Source organism: Microcaecilia unicolor, chromosome 1 (genome assembly GCF_901765095.1).
Source record: "Microcaecilia unicolor chromosome 1, aMicUni1.1, whole genome shotgun sequence".
Lineage (NCBI taxonomy): Eukaryota > Metazoa > Chordata > Amphibia > Gymnophiona > Siphonopidae > Microcaecilia > Microcaecilia unicolor.
The window spans coordinates 11,159,117-11,180,605 of NC_044031.1; the positions used below are offsets into that span (position 1 = coordinate 11,159,117).

A 21,489-nucleotide genomic window follows, 5' to 3' on the forward strand; every position below is an offset into this window, starting at 1 on the left:
TAAACTTAATACACATGAAGCCTAGTAGCGTTTTTGAAATTAAGGGGAAGTTGTTTTTTTACAGCCATTGCGGAGGGCCTGGGTCTGGTGGAGAGGGCATCAGAATCGTGTGCCAGATGTCTCTCCTTTTTTGGGCATGACAGGTAACGCGGACTTTCCAGCAGGTGTGGGGTACTCTGTGTTTGGTAAATGGAAGGAAAAGGGGTGTGTGATGCTGGGTCATCTTCTGGTGCAAGGAGAGGAGTATTTGGAATCCTTTGATCAGTTAAAAGAAAGATGGGATAATCCTAATAACCATTTGTTGCAGTATCTCCAGGTACGGCATTATTGTTCCTCTCTAAAGAAGGCTTGCAGGGATTAGTGGTTGTGGGGATCCTTAGACAAGATTTTATTGCGCACTCCATACAAGGCGAATAGCCTCTCTACATGGTATAAAATTTTAAACATGAATATGTCAGTGGGGGGGATGATCAGACTGTTGGATCAGTGGAATGGCGAGTTGAATACGAGCTATACAATCCATAAGTTTCGCAGGCTCTTCTCCACCATATATGAAATGGTTAAGGCAGCGGATCTGCAGGAAACACAATATAAGATACTGCACCAAGCATATATCACCAGGGCCAAAGGGGCCATCATGGGTCTTTGGGCAGATGGTCAGTGTACCAGATGTAAGCAGGGATGGGGGACCCTTGTTCATTCCTTCTTAGAGTGCCCAGCTCTCTTTGTGGAACATGGCATTTCAGCTGCTTAACACGGTCACAAATAGACAAATAGAGTGGGATTATGCAACTCTGTTCTTGGGGGACCAAACACTTAGCTCAGGGTCTTACTCAGCCATACAGGAAATTTATATACATCTCATTATTGCTGATAAAGAAAACAATACTACAATTCTGGACATCCTCTGAGAGTGTTCCTAGCGATGTGTGCTATACAAAGATGAGAACAGTAGGCAAGCATGAATATCGGACCTACTCCAACTCTGTAAAACTTGAAAGTAAGCAGTATCTCAACTTGTGGACAGGCTGTTTAAATGTGTTATCCTAATGGGGAAGGGTTGGGGGGGGTGGGAAGGGGTGGTAGGGTCATGGAAGGGAAGTGTGGGGGAGAATGGGGTATGGATGTTGTGTCTATGGTATGGATAGAGAATGGTCTGATAGGGAGTATGAATGGATGGGGCTCAAAGGGAGGGAGAGGATAAACAAAATGAAAATACAATACGAAATGTGTTCCACATATTTGAGCTCAAAGAGACTCCATTTGTTGTCTGTGTTTAAGATTGTGTATTTGAGATTGCCACGGGCTGTTGCATGTGGCCACAGTTCTATTGTGTTTATAAAAATAAATAAATAAACAAACAAAACAAAGATAAAGTACAAAAAGAAAGTGTAAACAGAATTAAAGTTCTAAGACAGATTTATAAGTCCCTAATACAAACACTTACATAGTAACATAGTAGATGACGGCAGAAAAAGACCTGCACGGTCCACCCAGTCTGCCCAACAAGATAAACTCACGTGTCATTTTTTGTGTATTCCTTACCTTGATTTGTACCTGTCTTTTTCAGGGCATAGACCGTATAAGTCTGCCCAGCACTATCCCCACCTCCCAACCACCCGCCCCGCCTCCCACCACCGGCTCTGGCACAGACCGTATAAGTCTGCCCAGCACTATCCCCACCTCCCACCGTCGGCTAAGATTCTGGGGATCCCTTCCTTCTGAAGAGGATTCCTTTATGTTTATCCCACGCATGTTTGAATTCCGTTACCATTTTCCTCTCCACCACCTCCCGCGGGAGGGCATTCCAAGCATCCACCACTCTCTCCGTGAAACAATACTTCCTGACATTTTTCTTGAGTCTGCCCCCCATCAATCTCATGTCCTCTCGTTCTACCGCCTTCCCCTCTTCCAGAAAAGGTTTGTTTGCAGATTAATACCTTTCAAATATTTGAACGTCTGTATCATATCACCCCTGTTTCTCCTTTCCTCCAGGGTATACATGTTCAGGTCCGCAAGTCTCTCCTCATACGTCTTGTAACGCAAATCCCATACCATTCTCGTAGCTTTTCTTTGCACCCCTTCCATTTTTTTCACATCCTTCACAAGATACGGCCTCCAAAACTGAACACAATACTCCAGGTGGGGCTTAGAATAATAAAGTAAACAGAAGTTGGATGGAATAGTAACACACACTCCCTAAGGCCAGTAGCCACCTGTAACCCATAATAAATAAATAAATAAATAAATAAATAAGAACATAAGAATAGCCATAACGAGCTAGACCAGTATCCTGTTTCCAATAGTGGCCAATCCAGGTCACAAAAACCTAGCAGTAACTCAAATAGTAGAATAATTTCATGCTACCAATCCCAGGGAAAGCAGAGGCTTCTCGAAGTCTGACTCAATAGCTGACTATGGACTTTTATTTATTTTTATTTGTTACATTTGTACCCCACATTTTCCCACCTATTTGCAGGCTCAATGTGGCTTACATGATACCGTAAAGGCCAGTCGGTTGATAACAAATACAAGGTTGAATTGTGGTCGAATGAGGCAGGTGTGTGTCAGGCTCTGTGAAGGTTGAAGGGAATGAAGATTGAATACTGTCCAGTACGATCATTGGTTGTGCTGTGTTGCTGGGTGTGGGAACTTGTCCAAACCTTTTTTAAACCCAGATAAGCTAACAGCTTTTGCAACAGCTGCCGGCAGACAGTTCCAGAACTATGCATTGAGTGAAAAATTATTTCCTCCTATTTATTTTAAAAGTATTTCCGTATAATTTACCTGAGTGTCCCCTGGTCTTTGTACTTTTTGAAAGAGTAAAAAATTGATTCACGTTTACATATCGTTCTAAACCACTCAGGATTTTGTAGATCTCAATCATATCTCCCCTTAGCTTTCTCTTTTCCAAGCCAAAGAGCCCTAACGTATTTAGCCTTTCCTCAAAGAGGAGGAGTTCCATCCCCTTTATCATTTTGGTCAATCTTCTTTGAACCTTTTCTTTTCTTTTTTTATTGAAGTTTTTAAACCATTGCATATTGACAACCTCCACATAACAGTCATATATCACATATAGAATGTTTAAACATCAAAAACAGAAAGCAGTGTATCCCCCCTTCATCCCCTCCCCCCTATCCCTTGCCGCAAACCCCCCTCCCCCCTTGTTACTAGTGAAATATCATAATATGAAGACTGTGTTATAGCAGTCATAGTCTTGGTATAATCAATTTAGGTGCATCTAAATCTATCCCATTTTGTAATCGCCAGGCTCGATATTGTTCCCATTGCAAATTAAATTTTGTTACATGTCCCAATCGTAAAGCTGTCATCTTGGACATTTGATATAGATAGTCCATCTTGTGCATCACCTTTATCGCTTGTGGAGCCAACTGGCTTTTCCATGCTGATGCCAGTGTGATTTTTCCAGCTACCAGCCAAACTGTCGTGAGCCTGTGAACAGACAGCCGAACTCCTGGGGGCCGAATATGTAGCAAACAGATCTCCGGTTTAGTTGGGTATCTTACCCCAGTCACCATAGCAAATAGGTCCAACAGTTCTGTCCAGTATGATTGAATCTTAGGGCAAGACCACCAGATGTGTAGCATATCACCCACCATTGAACAGTTTCTCCAACACTGCGCAGACCCCTGTCCATACATTTTTACCAGTCTCTGTGGTGTGTAGTACCACTGATATAGTATCTTATAACTATTTTCAATCATTGAACTAGATATGGAAACCCGCAGCAAGTGTTCCAGTGCTTTTTCCCATTGTGTGTAGTCTATGGTGACCTGCAAGTTTCGTTCCCATCGTTGCAAATAATATTGTATGGGCCCCTTGTCACTAAGTAGTGCAGCATATATGCGAGAAATACATCCCCTGTGACTTCCCACTCTCACTGCTCTTTCTAGGGCCGTCTCTTCTATAAGTAATTCTGCTTTGGCTCTTTTGTTTATATAGTCTCTAATGCGAGTGTAGTGAAATAAATGTGATAGTGGTAACCCATAATCTTCCTGTAATTCTACGAATGAGAATACCTGACCCTCATCCCATAGCTGGCCTAACGTGTTCAAACCTCTCTTCTCCCATTGTCTATATATTAAGTTATCCATCCCCAGCGGACAACCTGGGGCCGTTTTTATTGCCATCTGGTGGAAACAAAGGCGGTTAGGAAGATACTTCCCCCTTATGGCCAACCATGTCTGTAAAGGGTATTGCACCGCTAGGGGGGCTCTCTTGATATATGTCTGTAGTTGGCCCTTTGGTATCCATAGTAGAGAGCCCAAATTGTTTAGTCCCATCCAATGTTGCTCTATTTGGCCCCATGCTTTTGCACTACCAGCGCTCCATCCCGCCAGCACCCTCAGCTGTGCCGCCTGATGGTATAATGTAAAATTTGGCACCCCCATACCTCCCATCTTCTTGGACTGATACATTATAGCTGCCTTCACTCTGGGTGGTTTATGTTGCCATATGTATGCGAAAACCTTCCGTTTGAGTTGCCTAAAGAACCCCTTCGGCATTGGTAGAGGCAGTGCAAGAAATAGATATAGCAATTTGGGTAGTATCATCATTTTTATCGCCGCCACTCGTCCCAGCCAAGATAATTCTAGGCCCTCCCATCTATCCAGATCTTCAAATAGTTCTTTGAGTTTCAAGGGAAAGTTAGCTTGGTATACAGTGGGGGAAATAAGTATTTGATCCCTTGCTGATTTTGTAAGTTTGCCCACTGACAAAGACATGAGCAGCCCATAATTGAAGGGTAGGTTATTGGTAACAGTGAGAGATAGCACATCACAAATTAAATCCGGAAAATCACATTGTGGAAAGTATATGAATTTATTTGCATTCTGCAGAGGGAAATAAGTATTTGATCCCCCACCAACCAGTAAGAGATCTGGCCCCTACAGACCAGGTAGATGCTCCAAATCAACTCGTTACCTGCATGACAGACAGCTGTCGGCAATGGTCACCTGTATGAAAGACACCTGTCCACAGACTCAGTGAATCAGTCAGACTCTAACCTCTACAAAATGGCCAAGAGCAAGGAGCTGTCTAAGGATGTCAGGGACAAGATCATACACCTGCACAAGGCTGGAATGGGCTACAAAACCATCAGTAAGACGCTGGGCGAGAAGGAGACAACTGTTGGTGCCATAGTAAGAAAATGGAAGAAGTACAAAATGACTGTCAATCGACAAAGATCTGGGGCTCCACGCAAAATCTCACCTCGTGGGGTATCCTTGATCATGAGGAAGGTTAGAAATCAGCCTACAACTACAAGGGGGGAACTTGTCAATGATCTCAAGGCAGCTGGGACCACTGTCACCACGAAACCATTGGTAACACATTACGACATAACGGATTGCAATCCTGCAGTGCCCGCAAGGTCCCCCTGCTCCGGAAGGCACATGTGACGGCCCGTCTGAAGTTTGCCAGTGAACACCTGGATGATGCCGAGAGTGATTGGGAGAAGGTGCTGTGGTCAGATGAGACAAAAATTGAGCTCTTTGGCATGAGATCAACTCGCCGTGTTTGGAGGAAGAGAAATGCTGCCTATGACCCAAAGAACACCGTCCCCACTGTCAAGCATGGAGGTGGAAATGTTATGTTTTGGGGGTGTTTCTCTGCTAAGGGCACAGGACTACTTCACCGCATCAATGGGAGAATGGATGGGGCCATGTACCGTACAATTCTGAGTGACAACCTCCTTCCCTCCGCCAGGGCCTTAAAAATGGGTCGTGGCTGGGTCTTCCAGCACGACAATGACCCAAAACATACAGCCAAGGCAACAAAGGAGTGGCTCAGGAAGAAGCACATTAGGGTCATGGAGTGGCCTAGCCAGTCACCAGACCTTAATCCCATTGAAAACTTATGGAGGGAGCTGAAGCTGCGAGTTGCCAAGCGACAGCCCAGAACTCTTAATGATTTAGAGATGATCTGCAAAGAGGAGTGGACCAAAATTCCTCCTGACATGTGTGCAAACCTCATCATCAACTACAGAAGACGTCTGACCGCTGTGCTTGCCAACAAGGGTTTTGCCACCAAGTATTAGGTCTTGTTTGCCAGAGGGATTAAATACTTATTTCCCTCTGCAGAATGCAAATAAATTCATATACTTTCCACAATGTGATTTTCCGGATTTAATTTGTGATGTGCTATCTCTCACTGTTACCAATAACCTACCCTTCAATTATGGGCTGCTCATGTCTTTGTCAGTGGGCAAACTTACAAAATCAGCAAGGGATCAAATACTTATTTCCCCCACTGTAAGTCTGTCAATTTGGATGTTAAGTGCACGCCTAAATATTTAAGGGATCTCGTGACCCATTTGACCGGGAATTGTTGTCGTATTGAAGCTTCATCTCCCAGTGTTAGCCCCAGTCCTAGAGCTTCTGATTTGTCCATGTTCACTCGAAACCCAGAGAATTTACCGTATCGATTTAGTTCCTGCATTATCTGGGGCATGGAGTCGCTCGGGTCGACCAAGGTTAGTAAAATATCATCGGCAAATAGCATGATTTTATACGTCACACACCCTACGGTGATACCATGAATACGTGGGTCCTGTCGAATATGCTGAGCTAGTGGCTCCATTCTCAGAGCGAACAAGAGCGGCGATAAAGCACAACCCTGACGTGTCCCGCGTTCTAATGTTATTGGGTCTGAACTTTTCCCGTTGATCCTCAAGGCAGCCATTGGTCTGGTGTAAATCAATCGAAGCCATGTTATAAAACGACCCGCAAATCCCATGTGTTCTAAGACCCTGAACATGAAACCCCAGCTAACCCGGTCAAACGCCTTTTCGGCATCCAAGGAGAGAAGCAACATGGGTTGTCGGGTGTTGACTGCCTCGTGGATCAAGTGGAGTGCCCTCCTAATGTTATCAGTTGCTTGTCTGCCTGTGATAAATCCCGCCTGATCCTCATGCACTAGCTTCGGCATTAGCTTTTGTAATCTCTTGGCTAGTATTTTAGTAAAGATTTTATAGTCAGAGCCAAGGAGGGAGATTGGGCGGTAAGAACTGCAATATTGTGGATCTTTCCCTGGTTTGCAAAGGACCACTAGATCTGCCAATCTCCAAGAATGGGATAATTCCCCCTGGAATTCCAACTCATTGAACGCCCGGACCAATAGAGGGATTAGCAACTTGCTATAACGTTTGTAAAATTTATTCGTGAACCCGTCTGGTCCCGGTGCTTTCCCATTAGGTAGATCTTTAATTGCCCATGCCACCTCCTCATATGTAATGGGGGCTGAGAGCATCTCCTCCTCTAGTGGTGATAATTTTGGGAGCTTGGCTTGAGCCAGGTACCTCCCGGATTCCTGAGGATCCGGGTCCCCCTCGGCCTGATACAACATTGTGTAGAAGCTTGTGAAGGCTGCCCTAATATCCTCTCGTGTGGTGTACATTTTCCCCTCTTTGTCACGTATAGCTGTGATATGCGTGTTGGTGGACCATTTTTTCAGCTTGAATGCCAATAGCCGAGAGGTCTTGTTCCCATACTCATAGTGTGCCTGTCTCACCCGTTGAAGTTGTTCTGCTATTTCCGCCATTTGGATTTCCCTGAGTTCCATCCTCAATGCATGCATGCGGTGATGTATGTTCTCCTTATCTCTCTGTCATGTTTCCTGTGCATTGAGGATTGTCAGCTCTGCATGTATTTGTTGGGCCCTCGCTTGCGTCTGGCGCGCAAGATGTACCTGTAAAGCTATTACTTTCCCTCTTATCACTGCCTTGCAGCCCTCCCATAAGATTCCTGAGGTCACCTCTCCATTATCATTGAGAGCGATGTACTCTTTAATGGCCGCTTCTAGACTGGCGGCGATAGCTGAATCTGCTAGTAATTTGTCATTGAAGCGCCATTGCGGCGCCTCAGGGCTCTGTACCCTCAATTTCAACTCTAGCACCATTGGTGTGTGATCCGACCATGTTCTCGGCTGTATCTGAATATCTATAATATCTGTCATTAAGGTTGGTGGGCCCATCCAATAATCTATGCGAGAGTGTGAGTTATGAACTGCCGAATAGAATGTGTAGCCTCTGGTTTGGGGATTTCTATGTCGCCAAATATCTATTAAGTGCCATTGCCTCATAAATTTGTGCAGTTGAGATCGAGCGGATTGCGAGTAGCGAACCCCCTGTGTGGTATTATCTAGTGTTGGGTGCAGCGTCAAATTGAAGTCCCCACCTATTAATAGTGTGCCTACTATGTGCTGGGGGAGGAGCGCTGACAGTTCCAAATAGAATGCACCTTGCTGGTCATTAGGCGCGTATATGTTTAGGAGTGTGAGTGTTTCCCCCTCTATTTGTACTATCATTAGCAGATATCTACCCTTTTTGTCCCTGATCACTCTCTGGACCCGCCATGGATATTTTTGGGATAGCATGATCATAACACCATTCTTTTTCTTTTCTAGCAAGTTAGATGCACAGAACACCTGTTGCAATTTTGTATTTTGACAGAGCCGCTCAGCTGACTGGAGCAAGTGGGTCTCTTGAATAAATGTTATGTCTGCTTTTAGGCGTTGCACTTCTTTGAACATGAGTTGACGTTTACCTGGGGAGTTAAGGCCCTTTACATTAAGGGTCATACATTTAACAACACTCATCTAAGCTGTAAGGTTGCTCCCCTTAGCTTTAATTCCTGCTTAGTCTTCCAGGTTATCCCTTCGTGTAGTGTTTTTATTTCCCCCTTCATGTGGTGTTTAATCATGGTCAGTCCTTTCCAACTAGTAACCCTCTTACCCTCCCTCCCCATTTGAAGACATCCTCGTGTTATATACATAAGGGTGTCAAGAAGGATAGTGACCCACCCCCCTATATATCAACTTTAAGTAACTGGTCCCCACATCATTAACTGATACATTGCTAATTGCACATCATGTATGTATCTCCTTTCAACATTGAGTAACGCACTCTTAACAACATCAACTCTACAAAATTCTGTTATATAGTCACCAAATTGCGGCCTACATCTGAAATCCGACGCCAAGGATACAGGCTCTGTTTATTTCTTTGCTCTGGCGTCTACTTTTGTTAATTGCGTGTCTGATTGCTGGCGTTGTAGTCTGCCTTTTCCCGCGGTGACTCTTTGCCAACGTGGTTTATCGCCCATCGTGGATGGATGTTTCTTTAATGTAGTGGTTTCTCCCTGTGGTCCTTCTTCTGGGAATATCTCAGCTGCTTCTGCTATGCTTCGCACTTGATACTGCTTCCCTTCTTTATAGAATCGTAGCACAAATGGGTGGCCCCATCGATATTTAATGCCCTTGTCTGTCAGGAATTTAGTGAAGGGCTTGAGCTCTGCTCTTCTTTTCAGTGTGGCTGCAGCCAAATCCTGGTAGCATTCAATGTGGTAGGAGTCCCACTGAAATCCAGGTGTTGATCGTGAGGCCCTCATGATTTGTTCCTTTAATTTAAAGTCATTGAAACAGGCAATAATATCTTTTGGACGGTTAGTTGTGGTATTTCCTAGGGCTCTATGTGCCCGTACAAGTTGAATTGTTGCTGGATCTTTAGATATCTGCAATTCCTTTAGTAGGGCGCTTGCAATACTCTGTACTGTCGTTTCACAGTCAGTGTATAGCGGCGTGTCTGGAAGGCCGCGGAACCTCACATTGCAACGTCGACTCCGATTCTCGAGATCTTCTACTTTGTCCCAAATTTGTTGTGTTTCCTGTTTGGTCTCCCGCATCTGGGAATCTATAGCCTGTATTAATTGTTTGTTCATCAATGCGATCTTCTGTCTCTGCGACTCTGATGCCCAGCGCGCCTATTTCTCCTCGGAGCTCCGCCCCCATCGCCACGAGGTCTGCTCGCACTGCGGCGATAATTTCGATTTTTACTTCTTGTAACCACCCGCGGATCTCTTGCATGCGAGTTTCCTCTGGGTTATGTCCCTCTCCCGTTACAAAAAGCGGCGGAGAGAGTAACGGAGGACTGTTTTCATGAGGGCTGGTCGGGCGTAGCTCGGGGGTCGGCGCGCTCATATTCGCGGCTGGGCCCGTGTATGCAAAAGCTTGTAAGTCGATCGGGTTGGCTTTTGAATTCGACATGGATCGCTTACCCCTGGCTTCAGATGTTGCTTTCATGCAATTAACAGTTATTTTTGTGCGATCGCGTCCCTGTGGGTGTCCTGATAGCGAGGGGCTGATCGGAGCTCGTGGCTCAGGCAGCCATTTCAGGGGATGACGTCACTTCCTCCTTCTTTGAACCTTTTCTAATTCCACTATATCTTTTTTGAGATACAGCAACCAGAACTGAAATAAGTCTGGTCCGAAGGAGCTAGGATGCCATTTTGTGCGATGACGTAGTTTCCTCTTGTCCAAACCTTTTTTAAACCCAGATAAGCTAACCGCTGTTACCACAGCTGCCAGCAGACAGTTCCAGAGCTTAACTAATTCACTTCTACATATCGTTCTAATCCACTCAGGATTTTGTAGATCTCAATCATATCTCCCCTTAGCTTTCTCTTTTCCAAGCCAAAGAGCCCTAACGTCTTTAGCCTTTCCTCAAAGAGGAGGAGTTCCATCCCCTTTATAATTTTGGTCGATCTTCTTTGAACATTTTCTAATTCCGCTATATCTTTTTTGAGATACGGCAACCAGAACTGAAATAAGTCTGCATGGATTTGAGGAATCTGAGAAAAAGGGACAAAAGCTGCAGTAAGGATTACTCCACTATACGAGCCCAACTGTATTCCCACATTAATTGGCTGTTAGATTTAGGGAATGTATAATTGTGGTCTCATAATCTTCTACCACATGCTGTAGCAGAGATTCATGGCCAAGATTAACTAAAGCTGATGTGGAGATGGACTCTGAGCCCTGGAAGCATTTGCCTGGTGAAACACAGCAGACTTTAGAGAATACGACAGTGACGACAAATTCACCTTAAGATGCTGGGGAAGTAAAATTTCAGGTACCTATTGATTTTCCATTAAAGCCAGAAAGAAAACCTATATATACAGCACAGTATAAATATTCTCCAGTAAGTAGGAGTTATTAAGGAAAAGGTGTCCCCTTTTAATTCTCTTATCTTTCCCATAATCAAGGCTGACAGTATAAATTTTAGGATACCCATAAATTTTAGAAAGATAAATGGAGAGCTCCATTTGTAATTACAGCAAAAGATAGATTGTCACAATTGAGACCGGAACATTCTGTGTTTACTGTCATAGATTAAAATTTCTGAGCAAACCAAAGAGACTACAGCATTCTCTCATAATTCCAGACAGTCTGTTTTTACACATCTCCTTCAACCTCTGAAACATAGTTCAACTGAATGTCATTGGGTAGTGGAAGCAACCCTAGGGGGACTGGACAGTGAGAAGACCCGCGTCCTCCACTATGACATTATGATTGTAGGATCCACAGAGAAGGAGGTGATTGAAAAGTCAGTGGAGACTTTACAGTGTTTGCAGAAAACACATTTAAGATAATCCCTAAAAAGGGAAACCTCAGTGCATTATTTGGTACATTTTCAGCAATGATGTAAAAGGCGTCTTTCTGCTGTGGTTTATTTGGTGAATTATCAGATATGTTGAGCGACTGAAATATTTATTACACTCAGTACATGTAAAAGATTTCTTTAAACTGGTGCAACTTCAGCTGTGATGGCTCACTCAAACGTTTACCACACTCTATACATGGAAAAGGTTTCATGACATTGTGGAGTATTTGGTGAATTTCCCACTGTGCACGTTTTGATGCATTTTAAGATCTGATAACAAAGCAAAACTTTTATTACACTCAGCGTATGTAAAGCGTTTCTTTCCACTGTGGATCATTTGATGTTTTTTCAAGTCAGATGAACGTGTGAAACTTTTATTACACTCAGAGCATGTAAAAGGTTTCTTTCCACTGTGGATCATTTGATGTTTTTTCAAATCAGATGAGCGCGTGAAACTTTTATTACACTCAGAGCATGTAAAAGGTTTCTTTCCACTGTGGATCATTTGATGAGTTTTCAGCTCAAATGAACGCGTGAAACTTTTATTACACTCAGAGCACGTAAAAGGTTTCTCTCCCCTGTGGATCATTTGATGAGTTTTAAAGTACGATGAACAAGTGAAACTTTTATTACACTCAGTACACGTAAAAGGTTTCTTTCCACTGTGGATCATTTGATGAATTTTCAGGTGTGATGAAGAAGTGAAACTTTTATTACACTCAGTGCACATAAAAGGTTTCTTTCCACTGTGGATCATTTGATGAGTTTTCAGGTGTGATGAAGAAGTGAAACTTTTATTACACTCAGTGCACATAAAAGGTTTCTTTCCACTGTGGATCAATTGATGAGATTTAAAGTATGATGAAGAGGTGAAACTTTTATTACACTCAGAGCACGTAAATGGTTTCTTTCCACTGTGGCTCATTTGATGAGCTTTCAGGGGTGATGAAGAAGAGAAACTTTTATTACACTCAGTGCATGTAAAAGGTTTCTTTCCACTGTGGATCATTTGATGAGTTTTAAAGTATGATGAAGAAGAGAAACTTTTATTACACTCAGTGCATGTAAAAGGTTTCTTTCCACTGTGGATCATTTGATGAGTTTTAAAGTATGATGAGGTGAAGCTTTTGTTACACTCAGTGCATGTAAAATGTTTCTTTCCACTGTGGATCATTTGATGAGCTTTCAGGGGTGAGGAAGAAGTGAAACTTTTATTACACTGAGTGCATGTAAAAGGTTTCTTTCCACTGTGGATCATTTCATGAGTTTTCAAGTTTGATGAACGAGAGAAACTTTTATTACACTCAGTACATGTAAAAGGTTTCTTTCCACTGTGGATCATTTGATGAGTTTTAAAGTATGAGGAGGAAGAAAAACTTTTATTACACTCAGTGCATGTAAAAGGTTTCTTTCCACTGTGGATCATTTCATGAGTTTTCAAGTTTGATGAACGAGAGAAACTTTTATTACACTCAGTACATGTAAAAGGTTTCTTTCCACTGTGGATCATTTGATGAGTTTTAAAGTATGAGGAGGAAGAAAAACTTTTATTACACTCAGTGCATGTAAAACGTTTCTTTCCACTGTGGATCATTTGATGAGTTTTAAAGTATGAGGAGGAAGAAAAACTTTTATTACACTCAGTGCATGTAAAAGGTTTCTTTCCACTGTGGATAATTTGATGAGTTTTCAGCTCAAATGAACGCGTGAAACCTTTATTACATTTAGAGCACGTAAAAGGTTTCTTTCCACTGTGGATCATTTGATGAATTTTAAAGTATGATGAACAAGTGAAACTTTTATTGCACTCAGTGCATGTAAAAGGTTTCTTTCCACTGTGGATCATTTGATGAGTTTTCAGGTGTGATGAACGAGAGAAACTTTTATTGCACTCAGTGCATGTAAAAGGTTTCTTTCCACTGTGGATCATTTGATGAGTTTTCAGGTGTGATGAACGAGAGAAACTTTTATTACATTCAGTGCACATAAAAGGTTTCTTTCCACTGTGGATCATTTGATGAGTTTTCAGGTATGATGAACAAGAGAAACTTTTATTACACTCAGTGCATGTAAAAGGTTTCTTTTCACTGTAGATCTTCAGCTGTGACAGCTCACTGAAACCTGTACCACTCTCACTACATGGAAAAGGTTTCTGTCCACTGTGGATTACATCGTTCCTTTTCAGACCTGAGGATAAACTAAAACTTTGGTCTAATTTCAAATTTATCTTCTCTCTGGAACTCTTTTCACACTGAGAGCAAGAAAAGGATCTCACCCTACTGTTGGTTCTCTTATCCAATAGGAAATTATCATTCATATTGAAGATTGTTCCACAGATGTCACACAAAAAGGATTTGTTCTCTGTCCTCTCTTCTTGGGGGAGTTTAGAAGGCTCTGGATCACTGTTACTATCTTGGAAGGGACTCTTTGTTCTCAAGTGTCTCTGATGCTCAGGGATGTTTATGAGTTCCCTGTCACTTCTCTCACTCTCAGTAATTCCAGAAGGTGTTTCTCCGGCAGGGACTCTCTGCTCCTTCTCCAACTCCTGCTGATGATTCCTTGCGTGTGTCCTCTCCATCCCTTGGGAAATGTTCTCACAGACATTTTTTGACTGTCCTGGTATTTGTTCCATTTCGACAGGAGTTTCTTCGTGATTTTGCTCTTGCTTGAGCTTCTGTAGAGCCTCATCAACTGTGGATATGAAAAGAAGACATTAGTCATGTATTACTTATATGGACAACTATTATTGATCAAGAAACAGAATTTTCTGGGCTCACAGGCAGGAAAGTGCATCAGAGGATCCAAAATTGGTAAGAATATGCAAAAGTTCACCAGGCACCATTCTGCCTGAACTTCATTTCCAAGCATTTTATTTTTTAACAGAATGGAGCTCCGAACTTCAAGAATGCAAAACAATCAAGCTTTTAATGAATGAAACTCCAGAATTAATTAAGCCAACAGCTCAGTGGCGTTCAAGACATCAGGAATGTGTCAAGGTTGAAGGACAGCACTTTGAACACAAATTATGAATTAACTAATGTATTTTCAAAGGTCATACTAAGTGTGTTCCTATAAGGGGCAGTTCTTATGTATAACTTGGCTCCTCCAGTGAGGGGCGCCAAGTTATACATAACAACTGCCCTTCACATGAAGACACAAAGTGCGACTTAGGAAATTTCAAAACACTGAGTAGGTCATTGGCAGATGTGTCAAGAGAGAAAAAAAAAACACACCTCAATGGCCCTGTCTACATTCATTTCAGGAAGATCAAGCAGCTGTTGAGAAGCATTTGGGAAAGTGCCTGCATGAACCTTAGGAACGGTAATTTGGGAGGGGGAGGGGGGGGGGACACTATTTCTGGTTCTCCAGAAGTCAGAGAACTCTTTATGTAGTACCTGGTGTTATTCTAGTAAAAACAATGAGCGGGAGTACGGCTGGATTCACCAACAGATTTCTTCCGTCATACAAACTTCCTTTGTAAATCTACAATTACTTCATGCTCATGTCACCTCTAGAATGGATTACTGTAATTGAGTTCTGCATTGTGGCCTCACAAACTATCAATTAAAGAGACTGCTGTTCCTTTATTAATGAATAAAAAAAAGTCTTTAACATATTACAGCATGAACAAATTTGATGATAACTCTGCCATTGTACTCAAACTATCAGGGAAAACTGAAGTTTTCAACCTCAATCTGGACCCTTAGTTTACTTATTTATTAACTGTCCTTATGAAGAAATTGTGAGTGCTTGTTGCAGTTCCAGCCCTGCTAGTTCTTGTCTTTAGCTTCAGTTCCCCTCCGGCTTGTATCTGCCCTGTTTGTCTTTAGCCCCAGTTCCCCTCCTGCTTGTGGCTGCCCTGTTTGTTTTCAGCTTCATTCCCACCTAGCCTGTTTCAACATCCTGAATCCTGTTCCAGCCAAGCCAAGTCCATTCCAGCACCTGGTCCCAGCCGAGCCAAGCCAAGCCTGTTACAGCCTCGTTCCAGGCAAGCCAAGCCGAGTCTGGTCCAGCATCCGGTTCAGGCCAAGCCAAGTCCGTTCTTGCATCTGCTTCCAGCCAAGCCTAGCTAAGTCCGTTCCAGCCAAGCCAAGTCCGTTCCTTCATCTGATTCTAGCCAAGCCAAGTTTGTCCCTTCCTCTGGTTCCAGCCAAGCTAAACCAAGTCCGTTCCTGCATCCAGTTCCAGCCAAGCCAAGCCCATTCTAGCCTTTGGTTCCAGCCAAGCCAAGTCCATTCTTGTATCCAGTTCCAGCCAAGCCAAGTCCGTTCCAGAATTCTGTCTAGCCAAGCCTGTTCGAGAGCCCTGAATCTTGTTCCAGCCTGTCTGTGTTTAGCTTTGCTTCCAGTTTGGGTGGTTCACCTGCTGTTGCTGGTCCCCGGCAGTGGCCCAAGGGCTCACGACTCCGCATTTCATGACAGACTGTGACAGATTGCAAAGGCCATGAGCTCGGCAAAACCACCCGCTTTGCAGAGGCTTCAGGAGCACTCTCTTCAGCTTTCACATCATTACAAACATCGAAGGTTTGTCCGCATGCATAGACCAGCTACAGAAATTTATGGAGGCATTCCAGGACTGCTACCTGAACCCAACAGATTCTGAAGCTTCAGTTACTCTGAGTTCGGATCAACTACCGGCAATAGCTCCTGTAATGTCAGGTATCCATTTTAAGGCACCACCAAGATATGACGGTAATCCCAAAGACTATAGAGGTTTTCTCAACCAGTGTGAAATAATTTTTGAGCTTCAGTCTTGAGACTTTCCCTCCGATAGAACCTGGGTAGCTTATATTATTTCTCTGCTGTCCGGTCAAGCTTTAGCATGGGCCTCTCCTGTTTGGGGAAAGGAATGACCCGGTGCTTCATGACTTCCATAGTTTCCTGGAACAATTTAAACGAGTCTGAAGAGCCTGGGAAGGTTACATCTGCAGCTTCTGCGCTCCTGAGATTAAAACAGGGAATGCGGACCCTGGGCGATTATGCCATTAGGTTTCGCACTCTGGCTTCTGAACTGGCTTGGAACAACGAGAGTCTGGTTGCAACCTTCTGGCAGGGGTTGGCACCCCAAATTAAGGATCAGTTGGCCGGACGTGAGCTTCCGACCAGACTAGACGACCTGATTGGGCTCTGTAATATGATAGATATTCGATTTCAGAAGCATAGCTGAGAAAGGCACTCCTCAGAAAAGATAGGCATTAAGAGGCCGAGTTATCGGTATATGGCACAGGATCCTATTCCTAGGGAGGCCTCTCCCCTGGAAGCTGTAAGAGCCCATGCAATTGGGTCATACTCTACATTCGATGCAAGAGAAGTAGAGGTGTCGGACCCTCAATCTATGTCTGTATTGCGGTGATACGGGACACTATGCAGGGAGGTGCCCAAATAAACCGGGGTCCTTGGATCAGGGTCTGACCGCAGGCACCATAGTAGGCTTATCTTCTGGTTTTTCGTACTCAATTTTTAATTCCAGCAGTGCTTGATCTAGGTCAAAGAAAGGAGCATACTAAAGTCTTTCTGGATTCCGGGGCTGGTGGAAACTTTATAGACGAATCCCTGGTCCATCAATTTAACATTCCTACACAAGAGTTACCTAAGACCATTCCGCTCTTTTCAGTCTATGGCCACATTCAAGGACATGTAAGCACACAAACGGTTCTGGTGCGCTTGTGTATTCGTGATCACAAGGAAGACACCATCCTATATGTTGAAGCAAGATGGCTGCCGCTTAACGGTCATAAGAACACCAGGCTCCGTGACCATTTGGCGAATCCAGGATCATTTATCGAATCAGGCCATAGAGTGGCTGCAGATCAGTCTGACCAACCTGGTCTTGTGGATGACCGTAGCAAGAAAAGAAAAAGAATAAGAATCGGAGCCCAATCTGTGTGTGGTTTGCAGTGCCGGACCGGGACATCGAAAGCATCGTGACACTGAAGACAGCAAACCATATCAACCCCGCATCCATCCCCTTACCAGAGCCACATTTATTGTCTACCGCATCCTCTGCGTCTGGGAAAGAAACTCCGATTCGGCTCGCCCACCTCCTGCAAAAATAGACCACCTACCTACCGACTGCACTCTTCTCCTGTGTTGTTAGCGTCCTGACAGAGGTGCCGCTGCTATTAAGTGCCCACCGAAGACTGGGGTTGAATCTGATGCCTGACCCGCCTAAGAACGGACGGTAAACGGTCCCAACCCGGGTGACTCAGATACTGCATTTAAGACTGAGACTGGGTGGAGATCTACGCTCATCAGTGCTTGTTCGTGCCACGAGGTAAGGCCCTAATCAACCTCCCGACAGTCAATCACCGAAGGCGACGCAGAGTACGCAAAGGCTGTCCGGTATTCTGGCACGAGTGCAGCGGATTCAACACGGACAACCCACATGTTCGACCGCGCTTTCAAACCAAGCAGTATCACTGATTAGGGTCGTCACTAATATCTCAGGAAGCTGACCAAAACTGTTACTCAGCTCAGCTCACGGCCAGCGAATCCTGCTCATCTGAACACACCAACAGGACCACAGTAGTCGAGCCCGCAGCTGAGAAACCATAAGTCTAATTCGTGGCCGGGTGTGTGGAACCCCTTCTCTGACCATCCAATCCAACCCGACGGTAAGCACCATAACAACAGACATGTCAAGACCCACAAGACCAGTTGGAGGCCAGCGCCCTGCTTTGGTCGTCTCCATCTGTGAACTGTGGAGGTAACTGACCGTTATTACCGCGGACTGATCACAACACGCCCGTGGTACTAAGTGACTGATATTCAATTCCAGCCCTCTGCTCCAGCCTGCAACTTCAAACCCAGTCCTGCAACCTCTACTCCACTGTTCCTGCATTCTATCCTCCAGCCTGCAACTTCAACCCCAGTCTTGCAACCTCTACTCCACAGTTCCAAGCCTGCATCCTCTGCTCCAGTCTGCATCCTGCGCTTAAACTCCAGTTCTGCAACCTCTGCTCCTCTGTTCCAGCCTTCAGCCTCAGCCCACTGCCTCACCTTTATTCGTGACTATTGCCTAGCCTGCATTATCTGCTCTAGCCTGTATCCTCTGCTTCAGCCTGCGCTTAAACTCCAGTCCTGCAACCTCTGCTCCTCTGTTCCAGCCTTCAGCATCAGCTCCTGCCCACTGCCTCACCTTTATTCGTGACTATTGCCTAGCGTCTGGACTGCCTGAGTCACTACGTATGGCTCCATTTCACATTCTCCTCCTAGTGCTGTCCCTTCCCAATCTACTCCTACGCACCAATCTACTCCTCCACCCGAAGCCACTGTGCACTACACATACATTTCCCCTTCGTTGATTTCATTACCTCACCATCTCTCTTGTCCTCTTCCTCCCTCCTTGCTTTCTGCCTTCAACATTTCATCCCTTCCATTGTAACTTCCCCTTTCTATCTGAGTTCATCTCGCCTTCGTCGCCTTCATCGCTAGTCCTCTCCTACTCTCCTCCACACTCTCTTACTCCTTTCTTCTTCTTTCTGCTGGTGACATCAATCCCAACCCTGGTCCCCCTCACCAACCCTCATCCTATTTGTGCAGGTCGCACCGTGACCTTTCAAATCTCATCTCTATTCCTCTCCTCCCCCCCTCTTTGCCCTTTTCAGGCGCCCTATGGAATGCCCGCTCCATCTGCAACAAACTTTCTTATATCCATGATCTTTTTATCTCTCGCAGCCTCCATCTGCTCGCCATAACAGAAACTTGGCTTTGCCCTGAAGACTCTGCTTCAGTCGCAGCTCTCTGCCATGGTGGTTATTTCTTCTCCCATACTCCTCGCCCTACTGGCCGCAGTGGTGGTATTGGACTATTACTCTCACCCTCTTCCAAATTTCAATCTCTTTTGCCACCTCAGTCTCTCTGTTTTTCCTCCTTTGAAGTTCACTCCGTCCGCCTATTCACTCCTTTGCCTCTTCGAATAGCAGTTATTTATCGTCCCCCTCATCCTCTCTCAGCGAATTTGACACTTGGCTTTCCTTCTTTCATGTTCCTTCTTCCCCCTCCCTCATCCTTGGCAACTTTAACATTCACGCTAATAATCCCTCCAACTCTATGTTCCACTTCCCCTACTCACCAAAATGGTCACTGTCTTGATCTTATCTTCTATAACTGCTCTCCCTCCAATTTCTTTGCCTCAGATCTTCCCCTCTCTGACCATCATCTAATAACCTTAACACTTAAACTTACTCCCGCCCAATCCCGTCCAATCTTAACCAATTTATCTAGGAATCTCCAGGCCATTGACCCTAATACCCTATCCTTCAATGTCTCGAACCTCTTCTCTACCACTGCACCATCTAAATCTGTCAATGAAGCCATCTCTTCCTACAATACTATCCTATCCTCTGCTTTAGACACTCTTGCACCTCTCTTGCCCCGTCCTATAAGGCGTACCAAACCCCAGCCTTGACTGACCTCTAAAATCCACTACCAACGTTCCTGTGCCCTCTCCGCCGAACACTTCTGGCTGAAATCTCATGCCCTTGCTGACTTTATACACTTCAGGTTCATGCTGACCTCCTTCCACTTTGCTCTTTTGCTTGACAAACAGGACTATTATATCCAACTGACTAATTCTCTCGGCTCTAACCCTCGACTTCTCTTCGCCACACTGAATTCTCTCCTCAAGGTGCCTCCTTCTCCAACTCCCCCCTCACTATCTCCTCAGACCCTAGCTGAGTTCTTACACGACAAGGTTCAGAAGATAAACCTCATCCAAGCCACCCCCACCTCTCCCTCCCCTTTCTCCCCAGCCCCCCCGTCCTTTTCCTCCTTTCCCGAAGTCACTGATGAAGAAACAACTCATCTTCTCTCCTCCTCAAAACAAACTACCTGTTCCTCTGATCCCATTCCGACCCAACTTCTTAACACCATCTCTCCTACTCTCACACCTTTTATCCGTCATATCCTCAATCTTTCACTTTCCACTGCGACCGTTCCTGATGCCTTCAAACATGCTGTGGTCACACCACTCCTTAAAAAGCCTTCACTTGACCCTACCTGTCCTTCCAACTATTGACCCATCTCCCTCCTCCCCTTCCTCTCCAAGATACTTGAACGCGCCGTTCATCGCCGCTGTCTTGACTTTCTTTCATCTCATGCTGTTCTTGACCCACTCCAATCTGGCTTTCTCCCTCTTCATTCTACTGAAACTGCATTTACAAAAGTTTCTAACTACCTGTTTCTGGCCAAATCCAAAGGTCTCTATTCTATCCGCAACCTTCTCAATCTATCCGCCGCTTTTGACACTGTTGATCACAGCCTACTCCTTGATATGCTGTCTTCACTTTGGATTCCAGGGCTCTGTTCTTTCCTGGTTCTACTACTACTTATCATTTCTTTCTTTCTCCTCCTACCTCTCGCTTTGCACATTTAGTGTACACTCTAGTGGATCCTCTTCCACTTCTATCCCACTACCAATCGGTGTACCTCAAGGTTCTGTTCTCGGTCCTCTCCTGTTCTCCATTTACACTTCTTCCCTTGGCTCTCTGATATCATCCCATGGCTTTCAATACCATTTCTACGCTGACGACTCCCAGATCTACCTCTCTACCCCCAAAATCTCAACCAGCATCCAGACCAATGTTTCAGCCTGCTTATCTGATATCGCTGCCTGGATGTCTCAACATCATCTGAAACTTAACATGGCCAAAACCGAGCTTCTCATCTTTCCCCCTAAACCCACCTCTCCTCTCCCCCCTTTCTCTATTTCTGTGGATAGCACTCTCATTCTCCCTGTCTCATCAGCTCATAACCTTGGGGTCATCTTTGACTCCTCTCTCTCCTTCTCTGCTCACATTCAGCAGATTGCCAAAACCTGTCATTTCTTTCTCTATAACGTCAACAAAATCCGTCCCTTCATCTCTGACCACTCTACCAGAACCCTCATCCACACTCTTATTACCTCTTGCCTAGATTACTGCAACCTGCTTCTCACCGGCCTTCCACTTAGCCATCTCTCTCCTCTTCAATCAGTCCAAAACTCTGCTGCGCGACTCATTTTCCGCCAAAGTCGCTATGCTCACATTAGCC

The 21,489-nt window shown here is 44.6% G+C and overlaps 1 protein-coding gene and 1 long non-coding RNA gene across 2 annotated transcripts in view; both read right to left on the minus strand.

Annotated features, from left to right (window-relative positions):
- Positions 1–10,588: 10,588 nt before the first annotated feature.
- LOC115462955 (oocyte zinc finger protein XlCOF6-like) lies at positions 10,589–13,052 on the minus strand (the record flags this gene model as incomplete). Its single annotated transcript, XM_030193075.1, has 2 exons — positions 10,589–12,529; positions 12,611–13,052. Coding segments are annotated over 2 exons (1,305 nt in total), but the record flags the coding sequence as incomplete, so codon positions are not given.
- Positions 13,053–14,021: 969 nt separating this feature from the next.
- LOC115462969 overlaps positions 14,022–21,489 on the minus strand; it is a 71,583-nt gene continuing 64,115 nt past the window's right edge. The window contains exon 3 of the long non-coding RNA XR_003940978.1: positions 14,022–14,149. This is a non-coding gene — a long non-coding RNA (uncharacterized LOC115462969). The remainder of the gene's footprint in view (positions 14,150–21,489) is intronic.